Raw genomic sequence first — 19,384 nt, 5'->3', positions numbered from 1 at the left:
TGAAAGAGGGAGCCCTTCTTAATATTTTGACACCAAAATCATGTCGATACACCTTACCGACTGCGAGTAAAGCCACCCACGCTTTAACTTGACAGACTGTATTTGTAAGCAGCCACCAGGTCAAGACTACAATTCTCAAAGGGGAAAACCTTTTCTGGGAAATAGACTTTTTGATGAGACTATCATTAATCGACATTACTTCAAAAATAATGAGACACGTGTCCCGGATTTTTTGGTCCCTTGTAAGAACTTTAAGCGTTTGTAAATCACATTAGCCAAGGGTGCAGAACCTCTACCGGTTCGCGCGTATGGATTCTCATCAAGCTCCGCTGCTCCAGTGGAAAAGAGCCTGGCTGGTAACCACGCTGCCGTGAGTTCGAATCTTTTTCTCAACTTTTTTTTTCGTATTGTAAACATGTAAAATAATAATTTTTAATGCTTCCCCAGTGAAAAAATTTCTGTTTGATAAATGTTACTGGGAAATAAGTTTCATTCTGACACTTTTCGAATAATTTATTTGTATAATCGTAATTTTTTTATTTAAATATTTGCGGGTGATAATCGTCATAGATTATCACGTAGGAGAGTGATGCACTGTTCACTGCAGCGACAGAAGAAATGAGAATCAGCCAAATAGTAGGCAGTTTTCAATTGGGAAATAAATACAAAAAATGTGAATACAATTTTCTACAAAATATTCAAATGGACTTTTTTTGCAGATAAAATCTGCAAGTGCACAAATTTTATAGATAAACCATTGTATGTAAATTTGTAAATTTACCCAGTTTGAAATTATAACTGGATTATAAATGATAAATTTATCAAGTTACTTAAGTTTTTATTTAAAATTGTAAATCTGGAAAATTGTGTAATGCCCAAATTTATAGTCGGACAAGTTGATAAGCTTGCAATTAATAAATCAATTTTCAGAAAGCCTAATTTTGAAATTTAATAGTTTTTAAATTTATTGCTGGGTAACTTGATAAATCTAAAATTCATAAGGAAAAGTCAAGATTCGCCAGTTTTGTAATTGCGGAATAATAATCAATGTGGAAAATTATATAATATCCGGAAAAGTTATTAGGCAACTTGATAATCTTGGAATTTATCAATAAATTTTCAGACGGCCTAATGTCAAAATTTCATAGTTTTGAAATTTATTGCCGGGTAACTTGATAAATTTATAATAATTGTCTATGTGGAAATTTCTGCAAAATCCAGAAAAGTTGTTGGGTGACTTGATAAACCTCCGACTTGTAAATAAATTTGCAGAGGGCCTACTTTCCAAATTTTGTGAATTCTAAATTTGTAATTTTGCAATTTATTCCTGGGTAACTTGATAAAGAACCCCGCACTAAATGTATGGGAAAATGGCTTTCGGTGGATTTAGCTGAAACTTTGTAATTTTTAAGGTTATAAGTGCTGGATGAAATATCCGTAAATTTTTTTTTTTAAATGGACAGTTTTAGCGCTATGCGGCGCTAAGCGCTCAAGATAAGTGAATAAAACGAATTACAACAGATTTTGTTACAAAAGCGATGTCAGCATAGAAATCATGGTTCAGATCGTGGTCTGTCATATTTTCGCCTGCACTGTTGACTCAAGTAGCATTAGTAACTAGTACGCACATCGATAATAACAGTTCACCCTTCGCCAGAGTGTCGAACGCTAAGCGCCCATGATCAGCGAATAGAACCAATCTTAGTAGCTTTAGCGACACATGCGATGTCTGTATACGAAACACGCATCAAGAAGTGGTCAGTAACATGTTACTGACCACTTGTGATTAATTGGTCAAGTTAAAACCTTGGGCGCTTGGCATTTGATCATTTTGAGAAGTGCGCTGTATGAGTCAATGGTGTAGGCGAAAATATGACAGACCACGACCTGAACCGTGATTTCTATATTGACATAACTTTTGTAACTGAATTTATTATAATTCGTTCTATTCACTGATCATGAGCGCTTAGCGTTCGGCACTCTTGAGAACAGTACAATGTAATTATCGGAATGTACGCACTAGTTACTAATGTTACTTTGGGTACCATTTCTGCCTTCAAAGAAGTGATTAATTAATCAAGTTAAAATCTTGGGCGCTTAGCGTTTGATCGTTTTGAGAAGCGCGCTATATGAGTCAACGGTGTAGGCGAAAATATGACAGACCACGATCTGAACCGTGATTTCTATGTTGACATCGCTTTTGTAACAAAATCTGTTGTAATTCGTTTTATTCACTGATCTTGAGCGCTTAGCGCCGCATAGCGCTAAAACTGTCCATTTAAAAAAATAATTTTTTACGGATATTTCATCCGGCACTTATAACCTTAAAAATTACAAAGTTTCAGCTAAATCCACCGAAAGCCATTTTCCCATACATTTAGTGCGTGGTCCTTTGTAATTTATATTCCAGTTATAATTTCAAACTGGGTCGATTAAAAAATTTACATGCAATCATAAACCGGTTTATCTATAAAATTTGTGCGTTTGCACAGTTTATCTGCAAAAAAGTCCATTTCAATATTTTGTAGGAAATTGTATTCACATTTTTTGTTTTTATTTCCCCATTGAAAACTGCCTAATCTTTGGCTGATTCTCATTTCTTCTGTCGCTGCAATGGACAGTACATCACCCAGATACGTGATAATCTATGACGATTATCACCCGCTCTCAGGCTCAGGCTCTTTTCCACTGGACCGGCGGAGCTTAATGGGAGTCCATGCACGCGAACCGGTAGAGGTTCTGAACCCTTGGCTAATGTGATTTACAAACACTCATAGTTCTTACAAGGGGCCAAAAAATCCGGGACATGTGTCTCATTATTTTTAATGAGACACATATTATTATTATTATTATTATTTATATTATTATTCGATTGATGATAGTCTCATCAGAAAGTCAATGTCTTAGACGAGATTTTCCCCTTTGAGAATTGTAGTCTGGACCCATCGTCGATAACGAAGGGCGCCCCGATATCGCCGATACCGCGTATAGAGTGAAGGTAACAGCTGGCCTGTTGGCTACTTACAAATGCAGTTACAAAAACACAGACAGGCCATGTCAATTTTCTCTGCTTCTTGCTCCATTTCTCAACGTATTTCGCAAAATTGGGGGACACCATCATCAAGACATGGCCCTTTGGAAAATCGTTAGGTCTCTAGAATTCTTCTATTATGTCAGAATTGTGAGTAAAAAAATCAAATAGCAAACAATTCTAACCGTTCAAATGCTGCCGTCTGCTACTCGCTGATTTCTATGTTTCGCAAAATTCATATTTGTCGGGAAAATAATCATTTCCTCAACAAATTTTTTTATTTTTATAATACCAACAAATGCTATCATCCCTACGGTAGCAGAGGCCGCATTATTTCCGAACAAATTTAAGCTGTGAGTCTCATAAGGAATCTACGTAGCATATTTGTTTAATTTAAAAATTCGACTTTGCACTCCTCGATATTTTCCCAGCATTTTTGACCCATTATCATTGTCGTATACACAGGTCCGAAGATTCTCGTGAAGGGGGGTGTTCCCTTTTTAAGGCTTCAAGGTAATGAACAAAATGGCCACTAGGGGCGTAGTAGTAGAATAGTGGTGGTTTAATTTTAAATTTGAGTTTGACAAAATCAATGTTTTGAACATGTCGGTTTGGCACCATTTCTTAAACGCGAATGTTTCAAAGGAGCACGATATATAATTCGCATTTCTTGGCCATATTTGTCGCACTCTCTAATAATATTCTCATCGGGAAAATGCATTTCACATACACGTGCTGTAGATCGGACAACAATAACACCGGGCACACAAGATTCATATCCTTGACTTCTAACATCCTCAATATTTAAGCAATCTTTTTCTATTTTTTGCAAAATTTCTGTTACCAGACCTAATCCGGTTTTTCGTGATATTCTATAAAACCGATAAAATTCTTCTCGACAGTTACTTTTTTGTTTTCATCTACATGAACGTAGCGAATAATTTTAGACATTTGTTCTTTTCTTGAGACATCCGGTGTGCAATCGAATAAAATAGAAAAATATTTAGCACATTTTAATTAATCAATAATCACTTGAAACCTCATTTCCTAATAATTCAATTATGTCATTTTGAATGCTCGGCTAAAAATTAGATACGGAACCTTTCATGCGACTATTGATATTATTTTTTTCAAATTTGATTATAATGACTAGCAAATTCAATTTTAAATTTAAGAAAATACCTGCTTGAGGATTTCCAATTTGTTCGTTTGAACCTTCAAGTGCAGGATTATTCGATGCACAAAATAAAATAGCGCCAAAAATGACTTTCAACACTTCACGTCACTTATTTTTTTCTACTTCAAATTGACTAGTAGCGTAATCATCAATTAGCATTTTATCTTTAATATTTTAGCTAGAAGGTTCCATTTAACATAGCTGTTACTGTAGGCAATAGAATTTTCACGATCTCGCAATTTGAAGTCGCATTCAGCCTATGTTAAAGACTGGCACTGTACTCGTACTTTTTTTTTAACCCTACAAAAAAAACTATGCAATTATTCCGCGAACTTCCCACGGAAAATTAAACGTAGAATGCTAATTGCAATAAATTAAAGTTTTATCTTACTACTTTTTGTCGTTGAGTTTGTGTTACATTATACGGAAGGGATACTATGTAGATACTATAATGGTACGCTGTAACGTATCCTTTCCGTTCCTTTGGTCCACCCGGCTGCCTACTATTTACTGACCCTTTTTATGACAAGGATCAAGAATTGGCGCTCAATTGAAGAGTACGAGAAAGATGACTTGGAAAGACGGAAGATGTTTGGACAGCGACGTGGTTCGAGTGCAGCGACAAAAGATAGGGCAAATGAGACCCTCGGCTAACGGAGAGCATCGATGTTTGGCAATCCGTTCGAGAGATTCAGCGGCAACAATTTCCACGGCAAGAGTCTATATATATCAAGAGTGGCGCCACGATTAAGAGCTTAATTTTAGAGATTAATTTGGCCATAATAGTAAGTCATGTAGCGAACCATCGAAAAAGGTCATATGTTTCAGTTGTGATAAAATCGGGTATAAGGCTAAGAAATGTCTTATGTGTGATAATGGATATAGAATTGAATCCCGGAAGTAAAAAGGTCACGACAAACCCATATAAAATGAGCGCGAAGGATAGGGAGGAGCTTCACGAAATTGTAAACGAATATAAACGTGTCGTCATTTTACATTACTCTAGATCTAGCGATTGGGTTTTTGCAAATATCGCTATCAAAAGATGCCAAAGTCAAGACCACGTTCGTTACGGAGTAGTAAACAGGGCAATTTTAGAGAGTTAATTTTGGACTTACTTGAAGGGGACACTCCCTATAGAACACCAAATCTTAGTCGATTTTCGCGATTTTTCTTGGAGGGTGAGGATTGTATATGTCCTTTCAGGGTCATAGGTACTTTTTATTATGTAATTATAGTTTACGCAACGGTTTTTGTGGTCTAAAAAAAATGAAAAATGGCGAAGATATACACAGTCGCTGTGAAGCTGTCCGGAAGGGAGGCCGGATTCGGTGTACACTCCAGCAACTCGTAGGATTATCCGAAACAGTCTGCGCAAAAAAAATAATTGCTATATACATATGGTCACTGGATGAACCAATAATATTGAAAAAATAATTATAATTGGCTAAAAGGGAGGCCTTAGAATAAAAAGTTATTTTTTTCGGAAAAATTCCAAACTTTGACCCAGAAAAAAACATGTTTATTTTGAAAATTTTTAGTCGGTCTTAGGTTCATCCATTGAACATAAGTATCGTAAAAACGTGTGTAGTTGGCTTTGCGTTCCGTTCGTGCCAATGTAGTGAGTATGGTCGAGGTATTTAGTGAAACTCTTAGACACACTCGTCCCGTTTTACCGTATCGCACGGTTCCTGTCGCAGCATTCTGCAAAGAGACGGGATGACCGGAAGGCAGGGTGAGACAGTCAACACGCAGTTTCTAATAAAACGCGACATACTGCGCGGCAGAGCGGACGGCAAAATGTTCGATATCGATAAATTTATCGAATTGATAATTGAAAAATATGCACTCTGAATTAAGATGCAAGGAGTATGCAGACCAAAATTATTGAGAAAGAGTAAGACATGATGTTGGCTATGAAATGTTTGAAAATTGGATGGATCTCGATACGTCTGCGCGTAGTGCAAAAGGTGAGATACGAACAACTTTTTATGAGCAACTCTATACGATTTTGTTTACACTCATCGCTGCATTAAGGGCCGGGCTCGGGGGTAAACTGTCCTCAATGCAATGCTATTAAAATCTAGTTTGAACCGGATTTAAAGCGACGAGAGAGCATTCTTATGACAAAAGTTTACTACCCTTCCATAAAGTCATCCGTTTTCATCGGACAGTGTGTCCCGGTAAAGACCTATCCTGTTTTGCCGCGACCCAAAAAACTGGTACGTTGAAAACGCAGTGTGTCGGGAGCCTTAAGCCGAACGTATTTGAGCTTCGCATTGGTGGGGCCTTGGTTTGTTGGATCCACGGTGTGACCACTCCCATAGGCGAGATCGTTGCTGTAGACAATAGTTCTTCCTACGTTTCCTTGGAGTGGCTGATGTTGCATTGCCACAATATTTAAATACCCCCTCGAAATATATGAGAGTGGGCACACCGTGGTCTGATCATGACTCCAAGCGAAGCAGAAACGAGTCACGCTCAAAGGCTAGCGGGACGCCATTTTTAGTATTGACCAAAATCACTAACTGCATCTTATTGTACAGGTTTCAAACTATAAATTTAGGCAATAAAAAATGTTTAGTTCAGCTTAATAAAAGGTTAACCGGTCAAACAATTTTGATGATTTTTAGTCCATCAGTCATAATTACGGTGTTTTACATGGACGCATACTCTCACGGAATTGGTGGAATGCTTTTGCAAAGCCACAATACTGACATGTGGCAAGACGACGCTGTCAGTCGAAGAACTTCGGAGGCCGAGGCAGCGTATCATTCGATGAAACTCGAATCAATGGCGATAGTATGATCAGTAATGCGTCGAATACAATTTTTAATTGGAATAAAATTTATTTAAGGCTCTGCCTGCCAAGCGTTAATATAAGGTAAAAGGGAAAATGAGCATACCATAATTTTATTGTTTTCCACGGATAAAAAATTATATTAAAATTCATATTTAATCTTGTATAAAATGTATACTTTCTAACGAGAAACCCGTAAGATAGGAAGGTGAATTACATCAAATCCCTCTAGGTAAACGTTCTTTCGAAAATAAGAGCGCCAAAAGTACTGTTGCGATATTGGAATTTTGATTCGGCAAGAGGTGGGATTAATTAAACAAATGCTGACAAAACGGAAGGATTCGGAAGTCAGCAAACAATATAAAATCGAGAAAAGGAGCGCATGATAATTAAATAATATAAATCTCACAATGAAATGTGAAGAACAAACCGAATTTTTCACTTCAGTGCAATTTAGCTTCAATATTAACATTTTAAAATTGCGTTAACGAACAACTTCAAGCATGGAGTCATTTTCAAGCTTTATTCCGCGACATTAGAGGCTTTGCTAAGAAATTAAAACGAAATGCTTACCGGCTGAATTGAAGTATAACATGAAGTAAGCTTCAGAAAGGCAACGCCGCGTTGAAATATCAATCCTGGGGAAGGCCTCTAAGAAACTTTAGAATCTCCAAGACAAGTATCGGCAGTCGGAACAGGTCTTTCGAGCAGGAGGATACCGCGCACAAAGAGAAGAATTCTTGGCGAAGCTTACGGATATCGTCCTCCAATATCGATCAGTGCTCGCGCCTCACTAGGTCTTAATGCGCAGAATCCTGGAAGCAAGTAGATGACAGGGAAGTAGCTAGTAGAATTTCGATGAGATGTAGGGCTCCCATCCTAACAGGTACAATCCGTGAACGAAACTATTCCAAAGTTTATATCTAAACAGGATCCCTGAAATACGGATGAAATGCGCTGATGAATGTTAATTGTATTGTATTATGATGTCTCGGCCAACTACGTAAGAATTGAGTAGTTTTTGAATTTTTTCAGGAACATTAAGATGTTTTACTCTTTCAAGGGTAAGAGTATGACTTATAAATTCAAAGGCCTTGGACATGTCCGTATATATGACGTCTGCTTGGCGATGTTTTGTCAAACAATTTTCAATACATTGTACTAAAGAAAGCCAGTTCGAAGTTGTAGACCATCGTGACACAAATCCAATGTTGATTAGTGGATAAGACCGGCGTGAAATTAGGCCAGATAAGATCACTCACTCACATCTGCAAGATTTTTGAAAAATTTGTCAGAATGGCAATTGGTCTGTAATTTGTAACCTCTGTTATGTTTCCCTTTTTATAGACTGGACATATGCGTAACTGTTCTTTGGATATTGGAAAGCTATCTCCAAAGTAGATTCGCGGATTAGTAGGATTACGCATGTCTGATCCAATGATTTGTAAACTCTATTAAATAAATGTGCGAAGGAATTTACAATGACTTGGGGAGTAGAGAGCTCAGTGATTTCGTACTGCATTATTCCCGGAATTCTAGATGTTCTATTTTAAATTATTCTTGCACAACCAAGATTTTGTAAGGTGAAAGCATAAAATCTATTGTATAAGGTAGGTTTACAATAATATTATTTTCAATATTAGACTGATAAGAAGCGCACAGTATACGATCATTGGACTTGGCAGCTCCTCTATATTCTATAAAGGTGATCAGATAATATTCATTGAGAGTAGTTTTATGCTTCGTTTCTGTATTTTTCTTTGAGTTGTAAGTCGAGGATATGCTGCTTAGTAAACAGGATGGATATAGTGTAAAGTTTTTCTAGAGCTACATTAATTTTATGTTTTAAATATAAAGTTGACCAATCAACCATAGCAAGACTATAAGTTACACTAGAAGAATAATTTTCTTTCAACCTATAGCGTTTAGTAGCTTGGTTTAAGGGCATTAGATGCCTTGAAGATAATTGAGGCAAGTGAGATTCAAAACCCAAGAACAGGGGAGAGTGATATTTGTCTACAGGCTAAATAGAGATATCACTAGAGCCTTAAAAGCCACTATATTAATTTTAGACATGGCACTTATTATATAGCGTACATCTATTAAACCAGTAAACATACTCAACTTTGCGGCTATAAGTACACCCCACCCATTCTATCCAGCCTGTCATCTCTTTAGACGTAAACAAATTTAAATTAAAAAATTCAGCAGAATGAAACAAGATTTCAGCCAAGTTTCCGAAAAGATTAAAGAATCATAATTAAAAAATGTATGGATATGTAAGTAACAAGCAAAATTTAGCGTTGATGCCTGGAACATTTTCATAATATAAAGATGTCATTTAACACATGTATGTCAACTACATGTCTGTGAGCGATACCTGGAATATATACGTTTATTGAGTATTGTTGATTGCTTGCTAAGATGTTAAATTCGTTGTACGTCATTTTGAAAGAATAATCTTTGGTGCCCCTAAATGATCCACAGTTTTCAGATGCTACTCTCCACGAGCACGTCGATCCTCCAATATTTTTTTCAGTTCATTCTAACGGATTCGCTGCGCCTGCGTGCGATCTTGTGAGAAACCCATTTCGCCTGAAGCATCTGATTTTGGTCGCTCGAGTTGTGATCATTAGCAATATTTTTGAGATAGTTATCAATAATATTACTCAGTTTAGTGACAATCTGGGAGGTATCAAAGGAGTTTTTAGCTTCAAGACTTATCAAATAAAATAAAACTTTTCTTACGATCCATTCTGTCTTAAATCTCAACAATACTTTTCTAAGCCAAATGACTTCATCGACTTCTTGCAGACTATTTATTCAACAATGTACAATAATGACGTTACGGTATCAGACACAAACGTTAAATTAATAATTTTTACATCCCGAAGTTCTTCTTATAATATATAAAAAGTGTTTCTGTTAATATATTAAAACTTTGTATTGATTATATTCTCGGTAATATTTTCATTCTCGCCACCGATCAGAAAGTAATATCATTAACTCAGAACTTTAACTGAAGCCCTAGAAGCTCGCTCGTTCGCATAATCTTAGCCATATCAACATCTCGAAGAGCTGGAATAAAAGAATATAAGGTGGATTTGAGACTGAAGTTATATCAAGTAAAAAGGTTACTAATACCGCATATTTTGTCGTAGTTTTTCGATTTTCTCCCACTGTGAGAAGCGTGGGAATTCCTATTTATAAACATAATTTGTCGTTATTCATTTACTAATCATTAGAGTAAAAACCTTATTTATTTACTTTTATACACACATTTGATAAGTAACTGATGATATGAATAAGAGTACATTTTTATAACATTTACTGATGGTTTTGAAGAAAGACACAACAAACCAAAGTAGCTAAAAAATATAAATTGAACTTTAATTAATTGGAATATAAGAAGGTAAAGGTCCGATGGGTGGTCTTTTTGGTCCTTTTAATACGAGGTCTCGTTCTTTGTTATGTTCTAAACCATTTTCACTGTCACTTATTTCTTTATCATTAATTGATTCTTCTGATTGGCCCGCTCGTACAAACTTTACTATTTCCAATTTTTGAAATAAATGTTCTCTTTTTTTCCCAAGATCATCACTACAGTTATCGTAATACCGTTTTCTACATTCAACAGTAACAACCGTGGACTCTTGGACTTTAAATGGTGGCATATCACTCCGTTTTTGCAGCGTAGAAGAAATCTTCGATGTCTTGGATTTGTGGGGATAAGGACAATGCTTACTCTTACTGCAATTGCCTGCCTTTTCAAATTCAGGGCATATATATATATGACGTTGTTTACACTGTGAAAAAAAATCAGTTATTAATTTAAGATTACCAATATAATATAAGTATAATGCAATAATAAAAACAATGTCACGTGAACCTTTTGGAGATTATTCAATCGTTTAGATGAAAACTAACAGAAAAATAGTCACGACCCTGAAGATAGCTATGCATAAATTTGTAAGCTGATGAATTTACTTTTTACAAACGAATATTCCTATAAAAAATCACTCCAAAAAAGAGGGCGGCATTATAGTGAATCCCGTTAATACTAAGGCTAATCGTAAGTTGCATTTTTATTTTGAGCAGATGATGTTTTATGTTCTTATTGGTAGCCACGACAATTTACTGCTTTTTGAATCAGAACTATCGAATAAAGTTTAGGGGATAGGAGTGGTAAACGACGAACGGACGGGCATCCGACTATCGTTAGATGGATTTTATATATAGCCTACGAAAGCCTTAAAATCAAGGTTATTTTTGAATTTCTCCCAGCACTTTCTCGAAGTGTTTTTTGAGTTTTGCAACCAAATTCTTTTTTAAACAATGGAAGCCTCTGGAAAAATAACATACGCAGCTTTTTCCCAGTTTATAATTAGTTACAGTGGACTCTCACAAAGCTCCCGGCGCTCGAGACTGCGGTCCTGAGAGCGTCCGCTTGGTTAAGCGGGAAAGATCTTTTAAGATTCTTTAATAATCATACCATTAAGCCTTTTCCCTGTTTGGGTAACATAATTTACTCGGTGAGGAAGGGAGTAAAATGAAGAAAGAGATATAGATGTGAATAAGCTTAAAAAAGTTAATCTAGAAAAATCTTGGTACAGTACAAGTCCGATAATTTTCCAACTTCGGGTCTGTAGGGGCCGAAAATTCCAGGAATTGCGGACTTATCGGATGACCCTCTATTAGCGCGATATTAGGTACGTGCATGCGTAAGTCGTAGGCGCAAATCATGAGCAAAATAGCACACGTAGTGGGAGAACCACAATTAGTGTGCGTGCCGTACGCATGATGACGTTTTAAGGGGAGTGTACACTTATCGGACGGCAAGTTATCGGACTTCTATTGTACTTTGCAGACTGCAAAATGTATAAAAAGTAAGGAATTTCGGGCACATTTAAGAAGAGTTAACTTTAGAGCATTATTTTTTATACAAAAGCCAATGAGAAAAGTGTGAAAAAATTCATGAATATGAAAAAAGCATATTTGAACAAATTACAGTTAACAAATTTGAGAAATAATGAAAATTATTGCTAAAAATTACAGAAATGTAGAACTGTAATGTCTTCAATTTCAACGATGATATTAAAGCGATTCGAACTCCAAACTGCAACGCAAAGGCTCTGTAATTATTTACAATCTCCAGGAAAGATGTTTTTTCGTGAAAAATTGTGTTAGAAACCAGCGGGGGTGCCTTTTTTAATGCCGATCGGTAGAGGCATCAATGTCTGGGTAAGAGTTCAGGAGCACGGGTCAAAGAAAGGCATCAACTGTCGGCATAAAAAGGCGCCCCCTGCTATGTGACACTTGCTTTCCAACCAAAAAAATGTTTAAAAATATCACAGTTACAGAGCCTTAATATCTACATTGGACCTGAAGATAATATAGTTGTATATTTTTTTAATTTTTAACAACAATTTTGATTGTTTCTCTTTGTTAACTGCAATTTGTTAAAAAATATTTTCTTTATATTCATGAATTTTTTTTCATTGACTCTTGTATACAAAATAATGCTCTAAATATATGACTCTTCTTAAGGTGTTCCGAGGTCTTATGTTTCAGGCGTTATTCACTGCATTGACATTCTTTTTATTAACTATTTGTAGCCATACTTTTCTGTATTGGCATACTTGTCTAGCTTCCTTCAATGCATGCATTTTTTCAAACAAGCTTTCAAGTTTCTATGGCTTCTTTCATTCTCTCAATATGCCCGAACTAATTTAACTGATTTATTTCCTATAATTCAACTAGGGCCTCTTTTGCATCCCCTTATTTGAAGATTATCTCGATACTCACTTCGTCCATCAGCGTTTTCCCGCATATTATGCGCAGGAATTTCATGACAATCACGTTAATTTTACTCACATACTTGTCTTGATAGGTCTAAGTCTCACTACCGTACATTAGAGCTGGTACAAATATAGAATTATGTATTGCAATTTAAGCTGTATTTGATATATTTTGAATTGTGATAATGGGCCCTGCTTTACCGATAACCATCTTACCCTTTTTTAAGCGACTAATATATTTAAAATATTATAAAATATATCTATAATATATCTATAATAAATACTTGTAAAGTAATATCTAAAACATTGTGTAATTATTACAAATAAAACTATAAGTCCGAAAATACTTTCAGAACATAACGTTTTTAATGTTTAACGTTCAAAAATATAAACTAACACTATATTCAAAGAAGTTACTACCATTAAGGCCCCTTACGAGAATAGCGATCCGTTCTGAATTTCGAGGCCGCACGGTTAAATACGAGTATTTTTGTCGACTGTTTTGCACATCTCATATAAATAAACATATCACGAAGCAAGCAAAGCCGGTTTTTCGATAAAATACTTATATTTTGTTTAATAATCAAAATAGATAACAATAGCAGTGACCCTCAGTGTTAGCTGTCTTTGCATTTCCGCAGCACCCAGTGTAAGCTTTATCGATATCAAACTGTTGCTCCTGATATCTCTTGCATTGGTTCACGAAACTTTAAAAATCATTCATAGTATTCAAGCCCTGAAGCGTTCGCATTAACCTTTTTTTATTCAATTTTGTTAATAGAAATCAAACACGGAATGACTGGTGCTTTAAATTGTAGGTCAAAGCAGCGGACTGAAGAAACTAAGAAGAATGGAAGGGAGAAGTTTCTGAGAAAAGTAGCGCTTTTGGCCATTTTTTTTAAAGAACGTAGGGCGCGAATCTGACGAACTTGAAGGTGGAACCTTATTATTTCAGATGAATATTTTGCAAAAGATAGCAAAAACAGTAAAAACCCGTAATTTTCTTTCCGGTACAATAAATAGATTTTTTGGAGGGGTTTGACGAGTTTTTTTTTGGTATAATTTAAAAACCAATTATAGAAAATTCCTTTGATGAGGATGCGTTTTTGAATTATTTAGAATTTGCTACCTAATATTCTCATTTTCGTACAAATTTAGGTTGATTCGTATTGCTATTCTACCCTTCATTTAATCCTGAATTATTTTACATTATTGTTAAACAAAAATGGAAAATATTATGAGCAATGTAATTGTGAAAAAAAATTTTTAAATTAAAATATTTTTCTGAAAAAAGATCTTCTTTCGCTCCAATGATAGTACAGATTCCTTGTAAAGTTGACATATATAATACGCGACTCCTTGCTGAAAACAGGGCATATTTCTAAAAAAAAGATTCCTCTTTCGATTTCATTAGTGGCTTAATGGTAAGAGCGCCCTACCGGCAATCAGAAGATCTCGGTTCAATTCCCAGCGGATCGGAAGGCGAACATCTTTTTCAGACAAATATTTTAATTTAAAAAATTAATTAATAGCTTCATCTAATCTGAAGAAGCGTTAAGAATTTCTGTTATTTGAAGAGTTAACTTAGATCGATAGTGTTGATTTTCTACTTTCACGGCCGGTGAAAGAGAACTTCACTGATCGATTGTTAGCATTTCCTATGATAGTACAGATTCTTTCAAAAACATTTCTTAGGGCTGTTGGTTAAATCCGACTTTGAATCTCTTTTTTTATAGGTACGGCACTGGCTCAATATATATTTTTTCCGAAGGATTTGCGAACGAAAGAAATAAAACTTGTCGAATATCCGGGGTTTTGCGAGATCCTCGGATCAATAAAATGTTGAAAAATAAAAAAATTGGTTGAGGAAATGGTTAATTTCTAGAGAAATATTAATTTTGCGAAAGATAGGAATCAGCGGGTAGCAGACGACAACATTTGAACGGTTTGAATCGTTTGCAAATTTATTTTTTAACTCAAAATTCTGCCATATAGAAGAATTCTCGAGAAATAACAGTTTTTCAAAGGGCCACGTCTTGATAATGGTGACCCTAAATTGTGTGAAATACGTTGCGAAATAGAGAACATTGCAGACAAAATTGACATGCCCTGTGTGTGTCTTGTAACTGTATTTGTGATCAGCCATATTTGACAAGTTTTCTTTCTTTCGTTCGCAAATCCTTCTGAAAAATATATATTGAGCCAGTGCCGTACCTATAAAAAAAGTAATTCAAAGTCAGATTTAACCAACACCCTTAACTAAAAACACTTAGAGATACTGATAAAAGAAATTTAACGGCACATTTGATTTTTTTGATAGGTCTTTTATGTTTATTTAAATAAATTCCACGGATTCGAGAACCAAAGCAGGGCCAGAATGGAGGAGATAAAAACAATAGTTACTTTATTAATTATTAACTATTGATTGCTCATTGGAAGTTAGTTAATGATATTAACTACATTCAGAAAGTGTTAGTTTATCTTGTTTGAAGTTACTTTTTTTTGTTGTGAATTTAAAAAATTACTCCAGTTACTGCTGAGAAGAAAGCAGCGATACTTGTCGTTTTCTTGTAGGACTAATAGTTTTCTTCCAGAAAATTCCAACAAATTTCAAGTCTGTATGCATATGCGTCAGGGGGAATATTGTCAATAGTAACGGGGCTTGGTAAAGTTTCAGCCCTATCTGATAAGGGGAAAGTGTGCCACCGGGTCCTTAAACATTTCAAAAATAATTTACATGCCTTAAACTGGATTTTAATTGCTTATAATCTAAAATACTGAGTTTATATAAAATTGGTCAAAGAAAATTTGTAAATCTAATCGAGGAGCATATTTCAACTCCTATAATTTTTCCCGAAGGATAAATTGATGCTAAAAAAAATCCAAAAACAGAACAGCCATTTACTCTGATTACAACTCTTGACGGTGCAATAAAGTGTTACGGCAGACCCCGTGAAGTCGGGAAACTTAAAATTGTCGTTGCTGGGCGGGTATCCGCCTACCAGATAATTTTAAGAAGTATGGTGGTTGAGCTGGATGTCTCATCCTTGTTTCATATTAATACATCGTGAAGGGTTGCACATCAATCAATGAGACAAAGATAGAATATGAATGCATCCTGGTCTAAGTCTAAGGCCAACCCCCTCCCGTCCTAATAAAGATACCTCTGATCAACAAAATTGATACATTTCATAAACAATATACGTAATTTATTCAATAAAATGATTACGTCATGTACCTTATGCACATAAATAATATATAGTTAACCTCAATCTGCTTCATATTCTCCTAATTATCCAGATCACAAGATTTGGGTCCTTGCGGTAGTGAACATTTTCTTAATGGAATGGGATTTGGCTACAACTTGGCGTATACGGTTATATATTAGTGCAGAAAAACTCCATCACGTGATTTTTAAAAATTTGAAAAAATGACGGAGATATGGTAGTTCGGAATTAGTTGTAACTTCTTTTTGAATCTTCCATATCTTCGGTTCTAATCAACCGATTTGACTTTCTAATCTCTCAAATTGTTCATATTGATATGTACCTTTAACGGAAAGAACTAAAATTGGCTTTTTGAAGATACGTGTCCTTTAGTTTTTTTCATAAGAAGCCGTAAACATGCATCACAAGTCTTGAAAGTTTTATCTTGGGACCGCCAGTGATTGATGAGGAAATAAATAAAAGGTAGGGTTCTAGACGAAGAAGCCACGTGGTTACTGGATGGCGTAGCGCAGTTCTGTGACTCTTCAGAAACCTCAATGCTTTAATTAAACACATTGATTTATGAAAATCATAAGTGAAGGTGAACACCTTTTCCAGAAATAATTTTTCATTGGGTAAACATAGTTTCAAACAACCGAATAAGTAAGAGCGACATATAAAGTCAGTATGTCTGTTAGTATGTCTTCGAAATGAAAATGACAGCGTGTATTTGGTGTGTACCCTCCATTGTAATACAATAGGTCAATCTTTTGGTAAAAAGTGGTTCTTCTTCTTTGTGCAAAATTCGACATGAAGGTCTTTGAAATGTCCTTTAGCCAAGTCTCACATTTCTCTAGCATTTGTGATCTGATTGTCGTACGTACTCTGAAGGTTTGTTTTAGCAGCCACTCTTTTGAGAATGGTCCCAATGCCGTCACAAGGACCTTTATCATGTACAGTTGCATGGGAGCTTCATTCCGCTCTACATTTGAAATCTTGCCCGTGGAGTGTTAAGTTGGCAAAGTTCTTACAATTTTTGTACTCTGTCCCTAAACCATCTGAATTGTATGTAACAAAAGTTCACATTAATTCCTACTTTTTCTCGTAAAAAAGATATAAGCTTTCTTTGACAGAAATGCACAGATATTATTGTGTGTTCTTTTATATCAGATGTTATAATGTAACTAGCGGGTTTTCATTCACTTTCAGGTCGTCGGTAGTATGTCACCATGAAATGAACAGTCAATAGTGTTTTTGACCAATGCGTACCTCGAAAGTATCTTGAAAATCAATCATGTGGTGCTCAACAAGATTTAGTTAAACAAGAATTCGACGCACTGATAAATCACACTGTAGAACCACTGTAGAACCACAACCACTGTAGAACCACAACCACTGTAGAACCACAACCAAATTGTCCATGTAGGCTCTTTCTAAAAGAACATTAAGGTTCTCATCGCCGCCTCAGTTCAGTCATTCATTTAAATAACACGCTATTTTTGCAGGATTACAAATCGACCGGGCTACCCAATGCTTTGGGGTTGAAAATGGTTGAGAATTAGACTTAACATATCTATCATAGCTATAGACTTAACACAGCTAACATAGCTACAGCATGTTTTAAATACCCACCGATAAATATAAGTTTAGCGTTCTGATTGGGAATGCAGACGCAAACGTGATGGGTACCACTTGTTCCAGCCAGAACGCACTCTCTCGGTTGGAAACAACAGTGAATCGCAGTGGACGTGGTGCGATGTCACATAATTATGGACGCTTCGTCGCCTAGAACCTTACGTTTTATTTATTTTATCATTAACCACAGGCGGCCACAAGAGGAAACTGCCAGGACTTGTGAATCAGATGTGTGGCACATTTTTTTATTTAAAAGTGAATGCCAATACGAACAATTTCGGAGCTTCAAAAGTAAAATCAGTTAATTAGAACCAAAGATATGGAATATTAAAAAAAAAGTTACAACAATATCTTTTAAAATTTATTGTTTTGAAAATTATAGGAGCCTAAATTGCATTACAAACTATAATACAAATACTGGAGTTTTGAATTCGCAGGAAATGTTTCAAAAATAATAGGGTATTTATTCTACTAAAACTTAGCGAAATTCCATTCTATGAAGAAAGTTCTTGTTATCACTTGATACACACATACATACACGCACACAGGCGAGCGCGCGGTGTCCGCACTTATATAGCTGTATAAAAAAAATAAAATTCCTTTTCCAAAAATCAATAGAGATTGTAGTCTTTGAGTTATAAAATATCTAGGCTGGATGAGTAAGGAACTCATTACAAACAGATATATGTATATTCGGTTCGGTTTTGATTACTTGTCCAGGGGTGGTCCCGAAGTAATTAAACCCCAAGTGGAAATGTGACTACCATGCCGAAAGCTGAATGGTACCTATGTAAAGTATCTAGAACAGTGACTCTTAGATACCGGGCGACCCCTCAAAGTACGCAGCCTCATCCTTGCATATGGGGCGCTACAAGGATGGACGAACCTTTTTCCCTAGCTTCTCGTGGGAACAACAATGATAACACCAAACATAGTTGTAGTAAGGGGGGTTCAAAAAAATAGAACGCGCAGGGCTCCCCGACAATGGGTCGGCCAACAATGACGACCACTTCAGAGCTGCGGGAGCCAATGAAGATAAGAGTCAATGCGATGTATCTGCGGAATATCGGGGCTTTTAGGTGGACAGAGCAACAAAATCACGACTTGCTAGAGTGCTACTATGAGATTATGGCCCCTGAACGCGACGGTTACATGGCACGACTGCATGCTCTGTGGTGCGAGAAAGACCCAGAGCTATAGCATTTTTCGCACCAACGTCTGCGAAACCATCCGAACTACTCCAAAAAGGGGCTATGTAAGCGGAGCGCCTACTATACCACAGCCAGAACAAGCCGGCAACAGAGAACGAGAGGGGGCACTAAGACCAACCGTTGGGCAAGCATCAGATAGAGGAAGAGCCATGCTTTATGACACGGAGAAACATCAACATCAAGGTTTCTCTCAAGCCTAAAGATCTGGCTGAAATGGATGACAAGCTTCGTGGAGATTTTTCCGAAGAATCCGATCTCTGGGCTATCAATTATTGTGTGTATAGTGCAGCGAGATTTGGCCGAGGCGAACCGTAAAACAAAAGCAACGGTGGATCATAATATCAAAAGACGAATGCATCAACTCGTCATAAAGATAGGCTGGGCAAGAAAGTACGCGTCCCGAATTCAGTGTGTGATTGACTACATACGAGGGTAGTTCAATAAGTCCTTAGAATGACCAACATATGGCGCGCGAATCGCTCCAAATCATCTGTTTTCAGTCAGCATCACTCCCGACTAGATATAT

At 36.1% G+C, this 19,384-nt stretch overlaps 2 protein-coding genes across 4 annotated transcripts in view; one reads left to right on the top strand and one right to left on the bottom strand.

The window, feature by feature from the left end:
• The window catches only part of LOC117167940 (tax1-binding protein 3 homolog), a 212,299-nt gene extending 207,522 nt beyond the window's left edge, over positions 1–4,777 (top strand). The window contains exon 3 of the mRNA XM_033353196.1: positions 4,739–4,777. Coding sequence (XP_033209087.1) covers positions 4,739–4,762 — 24 coding nt within the window. The 3' untranslated portion in view covers positions 4,763–4,777. The remainder of the gene's footprint in view (positions 1–4,738) is intronic.
• Positions 4,778–9,813: 5,036 nt separating this feature from the next.
• LOC117167033 (zinc finger CCCH domain-containing protein 7) overlaps positions 9,814–19,384 on the bottom strand; it is a 70,911-nt gene continuing 61,340 nt past the window's right edge. For 2 of the 3 annotated variants that reach the window (XM_033351591.1, XM_033351592.1), the window contains one exon: positions 9,814–10,814. In XM_033351591.1, coding sequence (XP_033207482.1) covers positions 10,398–10,814 — 417 coding nt within the window. In that variant the 3' untranslated portion in view covers positions 9,814–10,397. The remainder of the gene's footprint in view (positions 10,815–19,384) is intronic. The other variant, XM_033351593.1, reaches the window with a different exon arrangement.

Source organism: Belonocnema kinseyi, chromosome 2, assembly GCF_010883055.1.
Source record: "Belonocnema kinseyi isolate 2016_QV_RU_SX_M_011 chromosome 2, B_treatae_v1, whole genome shotgun sequence".
NCBI lineage: Eukaryota > Metazoa > Arthropoda > Insecta > Hymenoptera > Cynipidae > Belonocnema > Belonocnema kinseyi.
Note: the sequence above shows the minus strand (reverse complement) of the source record. Positions and strands in the feature narration are given on the sequence as shown.